The sequence below is a fragment of the Pan troglodytes genome, chromosome 12, assembly GCF_028858775.2.
Source record: "Pan troglodytes isolate AG18354 chromosome 12, NHGRI_mPanTro3-v2.0_pri, whole genome shotgun sequence".
NCBI classification, from domain to species: Eukaryota; Metazoa; Chordata; class Mammalia; order Primates; family Hominidae; genus Pan; species Pan troglodytes.
The window spans coordinates 24535164-24556268 of NC_072410.2; the positions used below are offsets into that span (position 1 = coordinate 24535164).

Below are 21105 nucleotides of genomic sequence, written 5' to 3' on the forward strand. Positions count from 1 at the left end.
ATTGTTTTACGTTTATGTTTTCCCCATGCCATTAGCATTTTACATGTAGCTCTTACATTTGCAAATATTAGAGGGAACACACATGCTTTAGTTTAAAAAATATTTATTATAGAAATGTACATTTAATTAGTTTTAAGGAATGTACCTGACCACAGTGTTAATATATATTTCTTCAAATTTGCAAACTTTACACCTTTAAGATATCTACAAAGATGATGATAGTTTATTTACAAGTTTTACAAGAAATGATCACTTCACAATACTGTTGACACAGTTACGATTGAATCTTCTCACTTTTTATTTCACTCTGTACTTATAGAAAGAACAGAGAGTATGGGTGAAGTTCCATCCCAGTGCCAGGGACAGCCCGTAGAGCAGAATCAGAGGTGCAAATGGATACAGAAGAATTACTGTATTTTTCAAAAATGGCAATGCTGGAAAAGAAAGGAATCCAAACTGATTTTTTTAAAAAAACAAATAAATAAATGACTAATAAATGAACATTTTGAAAGACAGCTTACTTCAACATGTGGGGTGGAAGGGAATGCATCTTTTGAATCAGTAAGATGATGCTATTTATGCCCAGAACTAGACTACTCTTCCCAACCCCTCTGTGCTGTTTCCTCCTTGTCTAGGGCTGGGAAGAAACCTAGGAGAGGAATTATTTCAGCACAGAGGCTGAGTGGGACATCATACACTGGACCAAGAGAGGTTAACAATGAGGGAGAAATGTCACAAATATTCATGAAAACAGTGGTGAATTTAAACTTGTGACTGCCTCAGAAACCTCTAGGAGTCCAACTTAAAGTACAGAGATGGATGGCGTTATAGGAAAACATCTTTTAGCTATTTGAGATTTTTCCAGTGTAAAGCATTATACCCCCACTTTAAGAGGGTGTGAGCTCAACTAGTAGCCCAGGCTTCAGAAAAGAACTGAAACTCTTATATAAAAGTCTGGCTCCAAATATTGATGTTTCTTGCTCACTGCTCAGTTAGCGGGACCCTACCCCATGCATCCCAACCTAAGTATTTCTCATATAGGAAGTTCTTAAACAAACTGAGCTGTACTCCAACTATTCTAAGTGGTATAGGGAGTTACCAGGAGTGTTCAAATAACCACTTAGAGAAACCACAGTGCTGCAGTGTTCTCATCACAAAACACTTTCAAAATTCGTTAGAAATGACACAAACATCTCCCCTGGACTAGAGAAAGCACTCCCCAAACAAGGCATTACAATGAAGGGGTTAAGTGTTCCCTGACAAACCAGCCGAGGGGGGAGAGAACCGGGGTGGGAACAACTCTGGAGCCAGGCATAGTCAGAGCCATCTATATTTACAGTTAGGCCCTAATCATCTACAGTAACAGGAAAGGAAGGGGTAAGAAACGTACAGCGCAGTCTCTAGATTTTATTTGGCTTTATTTAATGGGATCATTTCTTAACATAAATGAAAAATAATATATGTTCCTCATTCATATTAAGAAGAATGAACTGACAACAGGATTTAACAGTAAATCTGCAAACATGTCCTGAGGACAATAAATGTTGGGCCCGATCTTCTGTGATCGTCTACAGAACCATACGGTAATCATGAAAACAACTAAGAATGGGGCAAAAAGTATGATTCAAAAGGCTTTAGAGAACTTCAGTTCATAGACCTATGTAACAAGATGCTGGGCCCCACCTTTCTTCGCTCTACCCTCCTGCTGGTAACCCACAACCTGAAAGCATGGGAGAAGAGGAGTGAATGGTCTTGGATTCCTGCAAGTCATCTGGAGATAACCGGTATGGTTTAACATGGTTCCTTGAAAGTATAAAATCTGTTATATACCAGCTAGGCCATTTTCTAGCTGCATGACCATGGGTAAGTTGCTTAATCTCTCTGCCTCAGTTTCCTCATTTGAAAACGGAAACAAACCTGTGTAATTGTCATGAAGATTAAATGAGATAATGCACATAAAATACTTAGGATAGTGCCTGTAAGTGTTCCATAAAAGCAAGCTGTTTGTACTACTGTTACAACTTTCCCCCTCTTGCTATGTTCTCAACCAAAAACATTTTAAAAAATTACTTACCACTGTATCCCAGGAAAGTTACATAGATATAATAGCCAACTGCAACCAACCATAAGGTATTTCCAACTAAATATCCAATAAATGTGTCTGTCAGGATAACATCTGCCAGAAGAGACGCAGACCATGAGTCCCTTTACCAATGCATGCAATGAAGACTTGGATAATATTCTAATTAACTGCTACTTACGGTTGATGAAAAAAAGCTGGATAAAATGCAAAATGACCAGGAGTGGATAAAAAGCATTGAGATGCACATCAAAAGCATAGCCCCATTCCACATCATAGTCTCTGCTCTGTCGTTTCACTAAATACTTGTTAGAGATGAACCTAAGAGCAAAATTAAAATTTCTTTCATAATAAAATGAATTCTGTAAATGTTTACTGACGACTTTCTATGCGGCAGACATTCTAAATTCTGGAGATATACCAGTAAACAAAACAGACAAAAATCCCTGCCTTCCATCTAGGAAGGAAGGCTGACAATGATACACCTATGTCAGATGGTATTATGGAAAGAGAGAAAGCAGCAGAGAAATGTGGAGAATACAAACTTGAGATGCAATTGTACATATGAGGGTCATAAAGTAACATTTGGGTAAAGACCCAAGGATAGTGATGGTGCCTGGCAGGCCTGAGGAATGGTGAAAAGACCAGTGTCTGAAAGAAAAGGAGCAAGAAATGAAGTCAGAAAAGAAACAGGGTTGGGGCCAACATCAAGTCACACAGGCTCCATGTCTTACGAAGCCTGTGGCCGTTTTACAATCTTTGGCTTTTATTCCTGGTGACGTGAGAAGCCACTGTGGAGTTCTGAGAAAAGTATTTGACTTAAATGCCTTGACAGAGCCTCCCTGGTGGCGGATCTGAGAACAGACTCCAGAGACAAGACTGGCAGCAGAGACCAGTTAGAAGGCTACTGCAAGGAAGAGATGAGCAGAGGGGCTGGTGGCAGTGGAGGTGCTAAGATGTGGCACACACGATACTCTGAAGGTAGAGCTCCTGACATTATTGGATTGGAGTATGAGAAAAAAATACTCAAGGATGACTGAGAGATTTCTGCCTTGAACAAATGGAAGATGGAGCTGCCTTTAATTGAGGTGGGGCTGGCTGTGGGAAGAGTGGTTTTGAGGTGGGAAGGAGTGTGCGGAAGTTTGAATTTGGACCTGTTATGTTGAAGATGCCAACTAGTATGGAGTAAGAAGTTGTATACAATGTCTAGAGTTTAGAAGACAAGTCCAAACTGGAAATATAAACTCATCAGTGTGTAGATGATATTAATATTTAAAGCCACGGGCCTGAATGATGTCACCAAAAAAATGAATGTGGATAATGAACAGGCCCAAGGCCCAAGACCTGGGTCAACCCCCTATTAAAAGGAGGATGAAATAGTAAGAAGCAGTTAGGAAGAGTGACGCATCCAGCCATAAGAACAATTATTCAAGTGTATGTCACTGTTCTACAACATGGCCTACTGGTTTTTCAGTTCAATGATGAATAAAAAGTAAAATATCCAAGTAACAGAAAAGATCTTCAAAGAACAAAACTTGTATTATAAACATATATTGGAAATTCAATGTATTTTTTAATGTATTATTTCATTTCATCTCAAGGGTACAATTAAGAATACGCTATTCCATCACTGGGGATAAAAATGGAAAATAAACAGAGGTACAATACTAATGTTAACAGTCCCTGCATTTCGTTATCTGAAAATGCCAAAACAATACTGAACAAACTAGAGCTTACCAAGACAGTTTCCTTTTTAGCCAAGAATGTGTGCCATTCAAATTTTATGGAATCAGTATGTAGCTCGCTCCCCAAGAGCGCCCTTTCTGTAGACGTTCTCTGCTGCCCCTATTCTCCTGCTTATCCCAAATGGGCGCTTTTCAAGCTTCTGGCCTCAGTGAGAGTCTTTCCTCTGGAAGACAGATGTGCCTTCCGAGAGCACTCCAAGGCACTGTGGTTTTCACCTCCCAGCTCCATATTAACGCCAGTCAGAGGCTCATCATGGCCCAGACTCTTGCCTCTAGGTCTAGAGTCATCAACCTCAGTGTCTACTGACCTTCTTTTCACTCTTCAGGAAGCTCCCTGAACTCAACAGGCCAGCAAGGGCTGCTTCATCTGCATCTGCTGCTTCCTCAGTCATCTAAGCCAAAATCTTACAGGTCATCCCAAAGGAGCCTCCCACCCACTCCCTCTTCCTGATCCCCCCTCATACCTTGTTATCTCAGGAAGCTCTCGAATCCATCTCTCCTCTCTATTCCTATCACCACCATACTATCTGGGCCTCCTCTACTCCTACGCAGACCTCTGCAAGTGTATCCAGCCTTGCCCACTCACTACTCCAACTTTTGCCTCCTCCACTGCCATGGAAAACATAGTGTGAGTTTGACATTATTTCCTTACTTTAAAGCCTCAAAGCTCCCCACCTCCTTCTGCCCCCAACCCACACATGCAGTCTATGAGATAAAGTCCAATTTTTTTCCTGAATGGCATGAAGGCCAATTTCTCTAGTCACATCTCTTCCCCAGTGACTCGGTGTCACCCTATGCTCCCAGACCTAGTGTGCTGTTCACACCTCTATGCCATTGCACTTGCAATTCCCAGCATCAGGAGTCAACTATTCCCCATCTCCACAAACCACCACCTTATGCTGGCTTCTGTAGCTCCTCTGTGATGGTCATCATTACATGTAGTCATTTCTCTTTCTAGTTCCTCACACAACATAGGTTCTCAAAAATACACTGAATCCCTTTCTATTTAATTCAAACTATGATACAGACTCACATGAAATGTGCTAAACTCCAGGCTGATTTGGTCCCCTTCTGTGCCTGATATTGTTTGGCTGTGTCCCCAAAATCTCATCTTGAACAGCAATCCCCAGAATCCCCACGTGTCAAGGGTGGGGCCAGATGGACGTAATTTCCCCCATGCTGTTCTCGTGATAGTCAGTGAGTCTCACAAGATCTGATGGTTTTATAAGCATTTGGCATTTCCCCCACTTGTACTCACTCCATCCCGCCACCCTGTGAGGAAGGTGCCTGCTTCTCCTTTGCCTTCTGCCATGATTATAAGTTTCCTGAGGCCTCCCTAGCAATGCAGAACTGTGAGTCAATTAAACCTTTTTCCTTTATAAATTACCCAGTCTCAGATATTTCTTTATAGCAGCATTGAGAACAGACTAAGACAGTGGCCTCCAGAATTACTGCATTCAGGGCAGAATGCTTGTTATGAATGAAACTATTCCTTTGAAAGTCTTATTTATTGAAATTTTAAAACACACCACTTGTTTTTCATGAATTTCTTGGTAATGAATACATGACTTACATTAGTATTAATTCTAGGCCAGATTTTAGAATTTTATATTAACAGTGGACAGCATTTATTGGCTAACTAGCACATACAAAAGCTCTGCTGTACTAGTCAGAAGTTACAAAGGAAAATACAGGCATATGTCATTTTACCACACTGCACTGTACTGCGCTTCACAGAAACTGTAGTTTTTTAATTTTTACGTATTGAAGGTTTGTGGCAACTGTGTCCAGCAAGTCTGCCTGTGCCATTTTTCCAGCAGCATATGCTCACTTCATGTCTCTGTGTCAGCATTTTTAAGCAATAAAGCATTTTAAATTAGTCTGTACATTGTTTTTTAGAGCCATAGTGCTATTGTACACTTAAAAGACAGTACAGTGTAAATATGATTTTAATATGCACTGGGAACCAACACATCTGTGTGACTCAGTTTATTGTGATATTTGCTTTACTGCAGTAGTCTGGAATGGAACTAGCATATCTGAACTATGCCTGTAAAAGGGTGGTATTGGCTGGGCGCGGTGGCTCACGCCTGTAATCCCAGCACTTTGGGAGGCTGAGGCGGGAGGATCACCTGAGGTCAGGAGTTTGAGACCAGCCTGGCCAAATGGCAAAACCCTGTCTCTACTAAAAGTATGAAAATTAGCCAAGTGTGGTGGTGTGTGCCAGTAATCCCAGCTACTCAGAAGGCTGAGGCAGGAGATTCGCTTGAACCCGGGAGGCGGAGGTTGCAGCGAGCTGAGATCGCACCATTGCACTCCAGCCTGGGTGACAGAGTGGGACTTCGTCTCAAAGAAAAAAAAAAAAAGGCTGGTATCAGAAGTTATAGTTGCAGAGTTTTGCTTAAAATATTAGTAACTACCAAATATTGAACACTTAACTGTGTCAGGTAATTTTCATAACATAATTATCTCAAAAATTGGACAGAATAGGTAATTAACTAAATTTTGTAAAAGAAGAGACTGGGACTAAGAGTTTCACAGATAACTAAGTTGGCATTTGAACCCAGGTCTCTCTACAACTAAAATGTTCTCCACAATGACCACCATGTCTACCCAACCACTGGTCCTCTACTGAGATCGCTAGCCACATCCTCTGCCCTTCATCCAGCATGCCAACCACACAGGAGGACTTTACCAAACACCAGATTTATCCTCAGTACACTGCTGTTGCTAAATCAACCAAAGTCAGACTGAGAACCCTTCTGATAAAGCCTGTGTGTGTGTGGCGGTGGCGGGGGGGAGGGTGTGTGTGTATGAGAGAAAGAGAGAGAATTTTATTCTCAGTAGGAAGGCATGAGAAGTTTAAAAAAAAAAATCCTTCTTTTTCAAGTATACTTCATTTAATGCAAAGATTCAAAGTAAGACTCCACAAAATAACCCTTTAGATCTAAATGGATTTAAACACAATGAATATCAAGAAGTGGTCTCTATTGACAAATGTGGAAAACCATGCTATCATCCAGACAACTTAAGCAGAACTGGCTAAATCTGTAATATTTTTGCAAAACCAGGCATTTTGTTAGTATGCAGAAAATAAATCTCGGGACCCCAAAATCACTAAGCCAAAGGGAAAAGTCAAGCTGGTAACTGTGTCAGGCAAACTTGCCTCCTATTTTATTCCTAAGATAGCTTATCTTTACAGGTGTGGGACAGAAAGTCCTCCTTCTACTCACCTGAGACAAGTGTTTATCTGATTGCTTCCTCTGCCCCATTGTTTATGTAAAAATGCAGACTCACTGAGCCAGATTAAGGCATAAATGACTATTCCTGTACCTGCCTCTCACAAGTAAATTGTGTATTCAGTGAAAGGCAGATCAAAGACTCAAAAGAATGCAACCATTTGTCTCTTATCTAACTATAACCTGCCTTTCCCCACCTTCTGGATTAAAACAATGTACATTTTACACATATTGACTGATGTCTCAAGTCTCCCTAAAATGTATAAGAGCAAGCTGTGCCCCGACCACCTTGGGCACATGTCATCAGGACCTCCTAAGGCTGTGTCACAGGCATGTCCTTAACTTTGGCAAACTAAACTTTCTAAATTGAGACCGATCTCAGATATTTTGGGTTCAAAACATAATTATTTCAATTATTTGCTACATTTGACAATATTATAAACCAGCCTTTATAGTATTTTCTGATATAGGTGGCAACACAGGAGGGAAAATTGTAATAATCTTGGCAGTCAAAATTGATCATTTAGTAACTCTACCTGGGTTTCAATTTCCATCTGCTGCTATTGTACCTCTGAAGCAAACAAATGGAGATGCTACAGCAGTATCTGAAAAACCAAAGTTATGGTACTTACCACATTAAAGTTGCTATCAGAAGACCAACGCCTACACAATCTATGAGTACAACCCAAAGGAGAAGCTTTATTGTCTCAAAGAATCCCATGTCCAGCACAAAGCCAAATCCTATAGTGGACACTGAAAGAAAGATTCACAAGATTCATTTAGGGACTCTGCTAGGTTCTGGAAATACAGGACACATCCCTTGCCCTCCAGATGCCCAGGCTAGTGGGAGAGACAGGTCTTTAAACAAAACTCCCAAGATGTGTGAACACTACCTTGGGACACAGCGTGGCCACTGAGAGAGTTGAAGTTTCCTGAGGTGGGCCCTTGCCAGGCTGATTCACCACGGTGGCCTCAGTATTTAGAACGCCAGTGTAGAGAAGGCACTAACATAGTTTAAGTCCAGTTAAGGTGCAAAACACCCTATAAACTTCAATATCTTACCCACTTCAACACCCTACAGGTAAATGAGACCCTTGCATTATGGAATTGGAGAACTTCAGTTTCTCAGGTTCCCATCAAAACCTTTACAATTCTCACTGTGGATTTGCCTGTGAAATGCAATTTCCAGTTTCATATTCCTATTCACAGTCAGCTGACATTTGGGTACCGATTCAAGTACTTAAAAAGATATGGAGTGAATCTTGTCCCCTGCTTTTCAATGTCCTAGGGTAACAGTTTACTCTGGCATCTGCTTGGGACCTGTAGAACCAAGACTACAACTTTCTTTCCTGTGAGATTTTTTGAGGCTTCAGTAAAAAGGAGAAATAGTTTCCAATATTTCCAGATTCTGACCCACAACACATTTATAACAAAAAATCTAATCAGAAACACTCAGCGTTCAATTCTATCTCAGATAAACACACTTACCACAGAGCCAGATACTTAACAGGACCAAGAAAGCAGGGTCATCTCTGGCCCACTGGTCCTTCGTCTGTTTTCGATAATGAAAATTTCTGTAAACTCTCTGTGGGGATGTGAACAGGTAGAGCATCTGCCAGGCAGCAAATTCAAAGTCCATTTGCCGAAAGCGGAAAAGCCTTCTCAGATATTTGTAGCGTTTCGCTCCGGCTGTGTGTCTTGCCGCATCCCTGGAATTCAAGACTCCGTTCCCCTGCACTAAGGAATTCACTGAAGTACTCGGTAACATCTTCCTAGATGGAAGAAAAACATTTCTTTTACACGTATTCTGAAGAAACTTTTGGCTACCGACACTCTTCTTCTGAGTTATTTGGCAGGGAGGTCACTTTCCATGTTCTTCCCAACCCTAGAGAAAGGCCAGGAGTCAAAAGCAAATGCAGTTAGTTCTGAGGCGGGTCTTGGGGCTTGGGAACCGCAGACTGCAACCTCAGGCAAGGGCAACAGCCCACCCTTCTGAATCACCTAATAACACTTATCCAGGGGCAGCTACCATTACAGAGACAGGGATGATGTGACTGCCCCATGACTCCGAGGATAGTGATAGAGCCAAGATTGGAAATCTGACTCGAAATTCCGTGCTCTTAACCACCAAGCTTTTAAGAAAATGCCTAAGAAAGCAGTTTCAGCCGGTTAGAACAGTGTTACTGAAGAGGTCAAATAAATGGCCTATTCCCACAGATCCATCAGCGCACTGCCAGCAAGCTTCTCGGTCACTAGAGTGAGATTAAAAAACCAAGAAAAACTCCGATCCCTAGTGTTTTACATCCGGAATAGTTCAGCAGAGGGAGCGGTAGCGTCGGAGTCCAGTCCAACCGGTCCGAGCTCCGGGGAGCGCCGGCCACTGCCCGGCTGCCCGTCTCCCCTCCACTTCGCAGGCCCCCCAGACGCCAGCAGGGTCTGGCCGAGCCCAGCTGCTCCCTCCCTGCCCGGGGCCGCGGGTACGGCTGCCAGATTTAGCAAATAACAACACAGAATACCCAGCTCCATTTGGATTTCAGACAGGCCACGAATAAGGTTTTAGTATGCCTACATCCCACGCAACATTTCGGGCATGCTTATACTAAATGCTCTTTCTTTATCTACGATGCAAATGTAACTGGGCGTCCTTTCATTTTAGCCGCAACTCTATCGCCGGCCGAGGGGCCGGACGCCGACATGGTCACTGCCAGGCCGCAGCGACGTCAGGCCGCAAGCTGTCGGGATTAAATGGCCCCCGGCGCGAGCCCGGGCCGCGGGAGGGCAGAGTGGTCCTCAGGCCTCACCTGGAGTCCTGCTACAGCCTCGACCCACGTCCGAACCAGCCCACCACCTCCTCCCAGCAGCCGAGCCCAGCCGCCACCGGGCGGGCTTCCCTTCCCGCAACGCAGCCGGCCCTTGGGGCGCGCCGCGTCACGGGCACCGACTTCCGCCGCGGACGCGCCACCTCTCGGCCCCCGTAGTCCTCGGCCCTACCGCCGCGGCCCGCCGGAAGTTGTTGCCGCTGGCTTCCGGTCCCCTGAGACTGGGGCCTCGCTCGCTCCCGACCCGGTTGCAAGTGTTGCGGTGGGAGAAAGTCGAGTCCGCAGCGGAGGGGAAGCGCCGTCATGCCTAAGTATTATGAGGACAAGCCGCAGGGCGGCGCGTGCGCGGGCCTGAAGGAGGACCTGGGCGCGTGTCTGCTGCAGTCGGACTGTGTGGTCCAGGTAGCGCGGCCGGGCGCTCCCGGTGGTGACGACCCCTGTCCCAGGCAGGCCTGGCTCGGCGGAGGGCAGCGGGTCGCCCGCGGCGGCGGTTGGAGTTAACCATCCCGGGCGTAGGTCACAGCTCGGGCTCACCGAACGTGCGCAGATCCACTGAGCTGTCGGAGCCCCAGTTCCCTGTGGGGTTAAATCGGAGATAACGATAAACGCACCCTGTCGGGTTTTTGTAAAGGTTAACCCATTTCAGTTCACGAAGCGTTTATTGAATGCTAGAACTCTACTAGGCTCTGGAGACATAAAGGAGAATAAGCCAGGTTTCTTGCCTGCCTAGAAATGATAATCTGTAGAATTAATGATTCCAGAGAGTTGCGTAAACCTGGTACACTGCCCTGGCCAGTAGTGTCTCCTGCCTGTTCAGTTGTGACAATGTGTGCTCAGTTTGACTTGTGTTGATGTGAATTTGTTTCTGAGTTACAGTTCTCTGCATTCTTGGATGTTAAGTTGTAAAAATAAGGCAACTCCATATTTTCACGATTTCGTATCTTGCTTCCCCTACACTCTTCCTTCACTCCCCGGCTACAGACACGGGTCTCCTCAGCACCCTCTTGGAATGCACTGAAACATGTAGTGAGGTTCACAGTGGACCTGAGTTCTGGATTAGAGCTCAAGTAAAGCACAAGTGCCTTTTCCAATTGCAGAGGCCCGACGAGAGGGCATTCAGTTGTGTGCAATTGTCTTTGCATTGGGGGATGTAGTTTCAGAAAGTTGCTGTTATTTCAGAGAAAAGATTACCCCCAAATGGACATCCACTGTAAGACTGTATCAGTGTTTCTACCGAGTCACGATTTGTTTGGTTCACTGATTTTAGCAGTCAGCCATTCTCGCCTCCCAATGTCTAGTAAAACTTGAGTTATTATAAATTTAAGAGATTATCTCGCCCAACTTCCTTATATAAATGAGGAAACTGAAGTACCGTTGTTTTCAGGCTCCCCTGTCCAGGGCTGTGTCCCCTCTGCCCCTTACTCACTGGTGCTGCCGTTCAGCCAGCTCCTGGTAAATGCCTCTTAAGTGGCAGGCATGGTACCTGACACTGGTGATAACGAAGATGAATCAGTAACAGTCACTACCCATGTAAGCTTGGTGTCATGGGAGAAATAGACATCTAAGGGTCTAAATTCCTGCCATAAGACTGTAAGCATTTATTAAACATGTGTTTAATGACTAGATCTTGAGGAGAAAAATGCATTAGCCCAAGGGAGAGCGTCTGATTTTGCTTCAGAATTTGGAATCTTCTGAGATGACATTTGAGCTGAGTCTTAAAAGTTGAGTAGTAGTTTATCAAGTAAAGGAGTGGGAACTGTTGTGGTTGTGGGGAAAATCTGAAAGAACAGCAAGTGCAGAGGCAGGGAGATGTGGGAGGGCGCAGAGGAGCTAGTGTCCTGCCATAGGGGAATGCGACAGAAGGCCTGAGGGGAAGGTTGCAGCCAGGTGTGAAGGCCTGTATGTGTGTCAGAGTGAGGAGACTGGATTTTATCCAGACGTTCAGCATCGGAAGGCCATGTTGATGAGTAGTCAAGGGAAGAAAGTACACTGAGTAGGACTGAGGAAAGAAACTCCAAGTGGAGGACAATAGCAGCAGCACAGAGAATTCCAAGCTGGCTTTCTGCAGCGGTTGATACAGCAAACATGTATGGAGTGCCAGGCTCCAGTTCAGGGAACAAATACTGATGAATGGAACATGGTCTCTCCAGTATAGAAAGCGGAGCTGTTTGGCTAGAATGCTGTAGGCAGAGATTATGGTTGGGACAGCTGGTACAGACTTTGCTTTTCCCGCCATTGAATATGTGGCCTTACCAATGCTCAGTTTGGTCAGCCAGAAAACGTGATGCTTATAAGCAGTTCTTTAGATGGAAGTTCGTATACAGTTTGTGTTAAATTCATTCTGAATGCTGACTTCAGCTGGATTGTAAAAGGGCAATAGTGAGGAGGTTTGCAGGTCCAGAACAATCTCCTACAATCTGTTGGCAGCTACTGCCCACTGCTCCTCACTGGGGACTCTGAAAGACCAAGGAAGGCTCTGCTGAGGTCTGTGCTTGCTCTGTGTGGCAACCTTAATTATGATGGAAATTTTTGATTTCTTAAGTTCTTGAATAAAAAGGTTAATCTGATCCTATGGCAGGTTGGTGCTGTAGTCTCTTCTTGCCAGTCTTTAACCCACCTGAAACCTGCAGCACCTCGCTCTAGGGAGGAATTCAACATAAACATGTATTTAGTTCTAGGTGCTGCTTTGGGAGATTGTCAAGGAGTTAGAGGGCCTCAGAGAAACTCAGGGTAATGGTAAGGATGTAAATTCCAGTGGGGCTGGAGGAAAGCAGGGAAAAAGCAGATTCAAAAGGCATCTCTTGAAGAGACTTCTTAGGATTTAATGACTCCTGGATGATCAGGACAATGAAACTCTGCCAGAGGAACTTCACTCATCATAGGGTATCTTCTTTGTCTCCACTAACAGCTTCCAGATCCACTGACTCTTCATCAGAATCACCTAGAAGTGGTGTGGCTTTTTAAAAGTACAGATTCCACTGCTGCCCTCACCCTACCCCCAATAAGTTAAAAGTTTCTTTCCTAGGTTGGTTCTTGGGCACAGCCATGTTTGAGAGCACTGACTGATCTTGACCTCAGAAGGCAAAAAAGCTTGGGAGTGTATTAGTTAGAATATAGATTCAAGTGCATGTTACAGAGACCCAGAATAATAGTGGCTTAAACAAGATAGAGAACTTTCTCTTTTGTCCTTGTGCCTATAATCAGGGCCTGGTCATTTCCCTCAATCTTCCATGAACACAGACACTGTTGATCTTGTGACTCTGTGCTGTGAAAATAGGAAAATATAGCAAGTAGGGTGTTACTCTCATATTCATGGTCCAAGACTGGTTTGCTTCCACATCATCAGGCCCGGCAACCTTATGGAGTGAAGTGAGGAAAGGGGCAAGCCTCTTTAAGGACCAACCCAGAAGTTCTACACCTGTTTCCCACACATTCCAGTGGCTAGAACTTAAGTCACAGGACCACAGCTAGATGCAAGGGTGTCTAGGAGATCTCACCCAGCCATATGCTGGATAAAAAGGAAGAGCAGACAGCTAGCAGTCTGTTATTTGGGGTGGAGTGGATAACGAATGCCTGTCTCTTAGCTTTAGTGTATCCAGATGGATCTTTACCCCAGGCAGTTGACAATATAGGTTGAAAGCTTTTGAAAAAGGTAGCATCTTAGATACAATTTGAAGAGGCATCAGCTTATAAACTATAGTTATAACCTTTTATATGGTTAGTCTTCTTTTGTCTGCCTCCACGTCGTTCATGTGGGCAGCACATCCCACCAGCAGAATTGCAGAGTTTGGAGAGGAAGGAAACCTGCTACTCTTATCCACTTTTGAGAGTCACTGAGGTAGATGACATTTGATATCTAGGACCCAGGCACACATACAGACTGGAAGGTGGCCAAGATTCCTGGGGAACAGGAATACCACAGACATAGTACCCTGTAGCTTTTCATAGGAAAAACTAGCAGAGCGTGCCTGGCACTTGCAACATAAAGGTTCTGGGGAGTGGCTGCAGTGATGCGGCTGTAGAGTCAAAATCTGCTTGAGGGAAAATCCCTGATTATGCAGAGCAGATGAGCTTTGGGTTACATTTTTCCTGGTGCATGAATGGGCCACATGTTTCTATTTAAGTAGTATTCCAGCCTGCCTTGTTAATATCTTTGTGAAGTGTTTCGTGCCAACACTAAAAATATTCTGATTTTAGGGTACCCAGTTCACACATTTCACCCATAAGGAAATGAAGATATCCCTTTCTAGATTTTTATATAAACAGTTTAAGGAAAAGTATCCGATAGAAACCAGTGTTTTCAAGAATTCAACAGTGTCCTTAAAGTTCCCAAGTTACTTTACAATTTTTTTTTCATTCTTTAGGCACCAATAGCCCAAATGAATTAAGAACTATTTCCTACATAACTTTCTATTTTCCTCTTTTAACACTTTTAAAAAGGACTATTTTCAGAAGGACAATTATTTTGTACTTTGTGAGAAAATTTCCAAGGTGTTTATATTGTTTTATGTGTCTGTCATAGGAAGGAAAATCACCTCGGCAGTGTTTGAAGGAAGGATACTGCAACTCTTTGAAGTACGCATTTTTTGAGTGTAAAAGATCAGTGGTAAGTGGTTAAAGATTTTTAAAAGCCTATGCTAAAAATTAGCTATAGGGAGGTTAAATATATGAATGACTTAATAGTTATAGGTAAGTTGCAGTGATATGGTTTGGAAAAAATTACATAGATAATATTTCTTCCTCCAGTGAGTTAATGTTAGGTAGCGTTCATAAAAACCCACAGCTCATTGTTATGTTCTTCTGTCACCGTGCTAACTACAGCTGCTGAACTTCATGCATTTCTGAAAGTGTGAGAATGAAGTCTCGGCAGGTATATATGGGTAAAAGTTGATGTTGGCCACTCGAGTTCAGATCAGTTGGCAATTGTATACAAACATATAATGTGGAGCTCTAAGGTGTATACATTTGTGCCTTATGTGACTAAGAGAAAATGTCAGTATCTGTGTTTGAATTTTGGAGGGATGGATTGTAGAAAAAGGGCCTAAAAAGAGATTACAAATCTCTGGGGTTCATTCTAACATTCTTTGATTTGGAAGATGTATGGAGATCTTTGGAATGGAAACAGACCCTTTTCTTGGAGAAATGTATAAAACCAAAAATATGAGCATCCCATTAAAGGAAGAAAGCACTTGGACTTGAGGATGTTTTTTTTTTTGTTTTTTGTTTTGTGTGTTTTTTTTGAGACGGAGTATCACTTTGTCACCAGGCTGGAGTGCAGTGGCGCAATCTCGGATCACTGCAACCTCTGCCTCCTGGGTTCAAGAGATTCTCCTGCCTCAGCCTCCTGAGTAGCTGGGATTACAGGCGCCTGCCACTGTGCCCAGCTAATTTTTGTATTTTTTTAGTAGAGATGGGATTTCACCACGTTGGCCAGGCTGGTCTTGAACTCCTGACCTCAGGTGATCTGCCTGCCTCGGCTTCCCAAAGTGCTGGGATTACAGGAGTGAGCCACCACACCTGGCCTTGAGCATGCTTTTGTTTGCTTAGGAACTACACTGCAAATCCCTTCCTTTTTGTTAACAAAAGAAATGGAGGGTACTGATACTTACGACCTGCAAGTGGTTGTAAACAAAGAACTTGGAGCATGTTTGCCAGCTAATCAGATCCAGGGAGGGTGTAAAGTTAGATTAAATTTGGCCCTGCTCTGTTTACTTTCTTAAGTGACATCTTTTCCTGTCATTCAGTGTGAAGAGAGGAGGATTTTCTTGCCTTCTCTCACATAGATTTGTTTCCCATGTAAAATGCAAACCTTTAACTTTGTCAAGAATTTCAAAGCGTGTGCAGTAAACCCTCTGAAATTCTCTACCTAAAGCTCAGTCTTCGATCTCCAAAGAACGAAGTCAGATTTTTTTTATTTTTACAATTTATCTACTTTCAGCAGAAATTTTTAACAATCTTACATAAAAAGTAAAATGTTCTTACCATTTCTAAATATCAGTACAAGGCAGAGTTTCACATATACTTTGACACTGAGAAGAGCACCTTAGGGACCCTTTTTTTTTTTTTTTTTTTGAGATGGAGTCTCGCTCTGTTGCCCAGGCTGGAGTGCAGTGGTGCGATCTTGGCTCGCTGCAACCTCTGCGTCCTGGGTTCAACTGATTCTCGTGCTTCAGCCTCCCGAGTAGCTGGGACTACAGGCAGTTGCCACCATGCCCAGCTAAGTTTTATATTTTTAGTAGAGATGGGGTTTCGCCATGTTGGCCAGGCTGGTCTCAAACTCCTGATCCACCCACCTCTCCCTCCCAGAGTGCTGGGATTACAGGCATGAGCCATTACACCCGACCAGCTTAGGGACCTTTTTATAATCTTTCTCCAAGACCATGTTTTACTGTTAGTCCTCCAAAATGAGTAGAGTCATATCGCTGTTAATGCAACTTGTTATACATGCTTGGCAAAAAACCCAGAAATATAAAAATTTAAATTGTGTGGGTAATTTTGTATGCTATTAAAGTGAGTGTGCATCTTATTGAAGGTGAGATGGGAAGTTTGAATCTGCTGTTCTCTCATAGTATGAGCAGTTCACCATCCTGATTCCTGTGTTTTAAAATTTTTTTTTAAAAGTATGGCTTTAGCTACTTTACCTAGTGCTCAGTGAATAAATGGCTGTCTGTCCACACTTTGTTGGACTAACTGGCAGGGTCTGTCTCTAAAATAATTCCTTCCTATAGAATAGTGGTCTGCAACATTTTTGGCACCAGGGACCAATTCCGTGGAAGAAGACAATCTTTCCACGGACGGGGAAGGGGGCAGGGGATGGTTTTGGGATGAAACTGTTCCACTTCAGGTCATCAGGCATTAGATTCTCATAAGGAACGTACCACTTAGATCCCTTGAATGTGCAGTTCACAGTAGGGTTCATGCTCCTGAGACTCTAATGCTGCTGATCTGAATGTAATGCCCCTGATCTGACAGGAGGTGGAGCTCAGGCCCTAACACTCCCTCTCCTGCTGCTGACCACCTGTGTGGCCTGCTTCCTGCCAGGCCATGGACTGGTACAGGTCTATGGCCTGGAGGTTAGGGACCCCCAATATAGAATTTTTGGGGAGTGACATTGACTATGCAAGTTTGCCTTACAAACTGACTTTAGAACCCTCTGCTCTACCTACTACCCTTAAGAAATGACTGCACTGTAAGGCTTCAGTCAAAGAACGTGCTGCCAGTTTGTGAGGTGGTAATTCACCTGAAGGATTTTTAATCCCAAAGTAATGTGTTACTTAACATTTTTCAGGGCTCATCAGTTGGAATTTAAAGATTTCAAATATATTTGAATATTAACCTAAACCTAGAAAGTTAAGTTTTTTTAGAAGAAGAATGTATATTGAGTATAGTCCAAATAAAAAGTTAAATGTAATTTGGATTCTTGATTGCCCTTAAGCGGAACTTCTATTTTTAATGCCATCTTTCTTATCTATTTATTTATTTATTTATTTATTGCCCAGGCTGGAGTGCAGTGGTGCGATCTTGGCTCACTGCAACCTCCACCTCCCAGGTTCGAGCAATTCTCCCACCTCAGCCTCCTGAGTAGCTGGGATTACAGATGCATGCCACCACACCCAGCTAATTTTTGTATTTTTTAGTAGAGATGGGGTTTCACCACGTTGGCCAGGCTGCTCTCAAACTCTTGACCTTGTGATCCGCCCACCTCATCATCCCAAAGTGCTGGGATTACAGGCGTGGGCCACTGTGCCCTGCCAATGCCATCTTTGTTACTGTGGTTTTTCTTGGTAGTTCTGATGTCATCACCTTTTTGATTTTGCTAATAACTGGTTTATTTCTCTCATGCGGTGATACCCTTACCAAAGTAAGGGGTGTTTAATTATATTGTACCAAATTTGATTTAATTGTATATTTATTTTCAGTTGGATAACAGGGCAAGATTCAGAGGAAGAAAAGGATATTGATGCATTATGTTGAAGCCAACATGGAAAACAACAAATATTTTCCCTGGTCATTAACACAAAGAAGCCAAAACAGGAAACATACTTTTTACTACATCTGTTTGGTTGGACCAGATTTCCCCTCCGTGGAACACTGAAGAAAGTGGATGAGTTGTTTTCGAATATGTATAAAGTAAATGATTCTCTTGATCCAAGTTATTTTTAGAAGAAAAACCTAATTGAACAGGTATGGGTTGGGAGCATAATAAATGTGTTTTGAGAATTGTTCTAAAGCACAGAAAATGGAAAGACTGTTATTTGCAAACTTGACTCTTCAATTGAATTACCCAATTTGTACAGGCCACTGATGTGACTGACACAGTCGATAACATGCAGCCTATCCAGAAGGTGTCTGTTGGGAAAGTTTAGGATAAAACTTTTTCTTTAGTTCAGTCTTTTCCTGTCTAGTTCTAAAATGAATTGTGTTTGATTCCTTAGAGAAGAAATACTTCATTTGTGGTCTGATTCACTGAAGTAATAACCTCAGCACTTTAATAGCGTCCACAGGCATAGCTGATGCTAGGCCCCAGATTGTGTTGCCCAGGCTCTTTACCATCATCTTCGGACTGTTTTTGTTTCCTGGTTTCATTTTCAGTCTGGCCCGCTCTACATAATGGGCCAGTGTCAGCTCCAAGTCCACATCCTTATTATCCATGATTCAAAAGGGAGAGAGAGAACTTCCTTTTTCAGGGTCCACAAATCAAATCTATAAAAGGACTCTGGTCTTCCCAGGATCACCTGCCCTTGCATTGGACCAGTCCCTGTGGAAGAGGGGATGGGGGCCTGTGATCTTGGCCAGGCCTGGGCTATCTGCACTGTCATTGCTAACTCCTGTCAGAATCACATGGATGAGTAGTGGGCTGAATCCCAAAAGGAAAGGGGTTTAGAGCAAGTGGAAACAACAGATGTTCACTATAGAAAGCAAGAATGAAAACCATGAAGTGGTTGAAGATTAGCCTTACAGTAATTTTATTCTGATCACTTAATACAGTAGAGTCAAACAGGAATTCAAGTTTCCAACTTTATTTTTGGCACTGAAGAATTACAAAGAACTCTAGCGTCTTTATACCTCCGTGGTTCACTGGAGTTAAAGCAATCGGGGCGTTGTACAGCTCACTTGAGTTTTTAAAGGTTCTACTAAAAAGTGAGAATTCCACAGCAATATGGGTCATTGTTGCAGAATATCACAAAGGTCTGTTGTGTATACTCCTTTTCACCAGGAAAGGGACAATAATAGTTTTTTTCAATGTATATATATATAAGTGATCTAACTTTTTATTAATAAAAGTAAACAAACAACTCTAAAATGTATATTATAAAGCCCTGTCATCTTTGTTGAGTAATAGCTTTATTGAGCTTTATTTGGAGAAATACACATACCGTAAAATTCACCCTGAAACTTACCAATTCAGTGTTTTTTATTTATTATATCTACAGAGTTGTGCAACCATCACCACTAATTCCAGAACATTTGCATCACTACAAAGAGCAACCTGTACCCATTAGCAGTCACTTCCCTTCTCCCTCAGCCTCTAAAAACCACTAAGACACTTTTTATATAACATGTAGCCTTTTGTGACTGGCTTCTTTCACTTTTACCATAATGTTTTCAAGGCTCATCCACATGTAGAATCTATCTGTACTTCATTACCTTTTGTGAATAATATTCCATAGTATAGATGCACCACATTTTATTTATCCATTCATCAGTTGGCAGACTGGTTTGTTTACACATTTGGGCTATTATGACTAATGCTATGAACAATAGTGAACAAATTTTGCATGGACATATGTTTCTGTAAGAGTGGAATTACAGGGTCATATAATTCCAACTTTTTTTTTTTTTTTTGAGACAGGGTCTCTGCTGTTGCCCAGAGTGCAGTGGCATGATTACAGCTCACTGCAGCCTCACCCAGGCTCCTCCTAACTCAGCCTCCTGAGTAGCTGGGACCACAGTCACGTGACACCATGCCCAGCTAATTTTTTTTGTATTTTTGTGGAGACAGGGTCTCCCCATGTTGCCCAGGCTGGTCTCAAACTCTTGGGCTCAGGTGATCCTCCCACCTCGGCCTCCCAAAGTGCTGGGATTACAGGCGTGGGCCACTGTTCCTGGCCCAACTAACATTTTGATGAACTGCCAAAATTTTCCACAGTACCTGTACCATTTTACATTTCCACCAACAATCTTTGAGGGTTCCAGTTTCTCCACATCACCAGCAGTTATAATTCATGTTTGATTACAGCCATTCTACTGGGTATGAAATGGTATCTACTTGAGATTTTGACTTTCATTTCTCTAACGAACGACTAATGATGTCTGAGCATGTTTTCACGTGCTTATTGGCCATCTGTATGTCTTTAGAGAAATGTCTATTCAAGTCCTTAGTCCAGTTTTCAGTTCGGTTCTTTTTATTGTTGTAACAGTTTTTTGTATGTTGTAGATACAAGTCACCTAAAGATAAGTGATTCACAGATTCTCCCAATTTGTGGTTTGTCTCTTCACTTTCTTGATGGTATCCTTTGAAGTATAATTTCTAATTTTGGTGAATTACAATTTATTTTTTTCTTTTGGTGTATCTAAGAAACCATTGCCTAATCTAAGCTTAATGGAAATTTATTGTTTTATCTTCATTTAAGAGTTTTACATTTTTACCTCTTACATGTGAGTCTGATTCATTTTAAAAATAATTTTTCAGGCTTTTATTTGTAATATATTTTTAAAATTTTAATTGTAAGATACATATAAAATTTACTATCTTAACCATTTTTAAGTGTACAGTTCAACAGTGTTGAGTGCACTCACAATTATGCAACCAATCTCCAGAACTCCCCTTCACCCCCACCACCCCTCCAACTCTCCACCTTGACAGTCACCATTCTACTTTATGTCTACAGTAAGTGCCTCGTGTGGAATCATACCACATTTGTCTTTGACTGGCATATTTCACTTAGCATATGTTCTCAAGGTTCATCCATGTTGTAGTATGTATCAAAATTTCCTTCCTTTTTTAAGGCCAAATAATATTCAGTTGTATGTATATAGCACATTTTGTTTACCTATCATCTGTCAGTGGACACTTGGGTTGCTTGTGCCTTTGGGTAACTGTGAATAATGCTGCTGTGAATATGGGTATACAGATACCTCTGTGACCCTGCTTTCAGTTCTTGTGGGTATATACCCATAAGTGGAATTGCTGGAGCACACAGTTATTCTAATTTTTTCAG

General features: G+C 42.5%; 2 protein-coding genes across 7 annotated transcripts; one reads left to right on the forward strand and one right to left on the reverse strand.

Annotated features, from left to right (window-relative positions):
• Positions 1–86: 86 nt before the first annotated feature.
• Positions 87–10003, reverse strand: UNC50 (unc-50 inner nuclear membrane RNA binding protein). Of its 2 annotated transcripts, none has more exons than XM_001158336.7 (6): positions 9866–10003; positions 8553–8836; positions 7697–7817; positions 2262–2401; positions 2075–2176; positions 87–434 (listed from the first exon to the last, which is right to left on the reverse strand). In XM_001158336.7, the coding sequence occupies exons 2-6, from the start codon at positions 8830–8832 to the stop codon at positions 298–300; spliced, it is 780 nt and encodes a 259-aa protein (XP_001158336.1). In that variant the 5' UTR covers positions 8833–8836; positions 9866–10003; the 3' UTR covers positions 87–297. The 2 variants fall into 2 exon arrangements, with proteins under 2 accessions (XP_001158336.1, XP_063645591.1); XM_063789521.1 differs by having other exon boundaries at positions 8553–8949; positions 9866–9980.
• Positions 9683–19279, forward strand: COA5 (cytochrome c oxidase assembly factor 5). 5 transcript variants are annotated; one of them, XR_010149303.1, is made up of 3 exons: positions 9683–10422; positions 14406–14489; positions 17803–19279. XR_010149303.1 is itself a non-coding variant. In XM_003949863.6 (3 exons), the coding sequence occupies exons 1-3, from the start codon at positions 10187–10189 to the stop codon at positions 17842–17844; spliced, it is 225 nt and encodes a 74-aa protein (XP_003949912.1). In that variant the 5' UTR covers positions 10067–10186; the 3' UTR covers positions 17845–19191. The 5 variants fall into 5 exon arrangements, 1 of the variants encoding a protein (XP_003949912.1); XR_010149300.1 differs by having other exon boundaries at positions 9683–10395; XR_010149302.1 differs by having other exon boundaries at positions 9683–10514; positions 17803–19191.
• The last annotated feature ends 1826 nt before the right edge of the window (positions 19280–21105 follow it).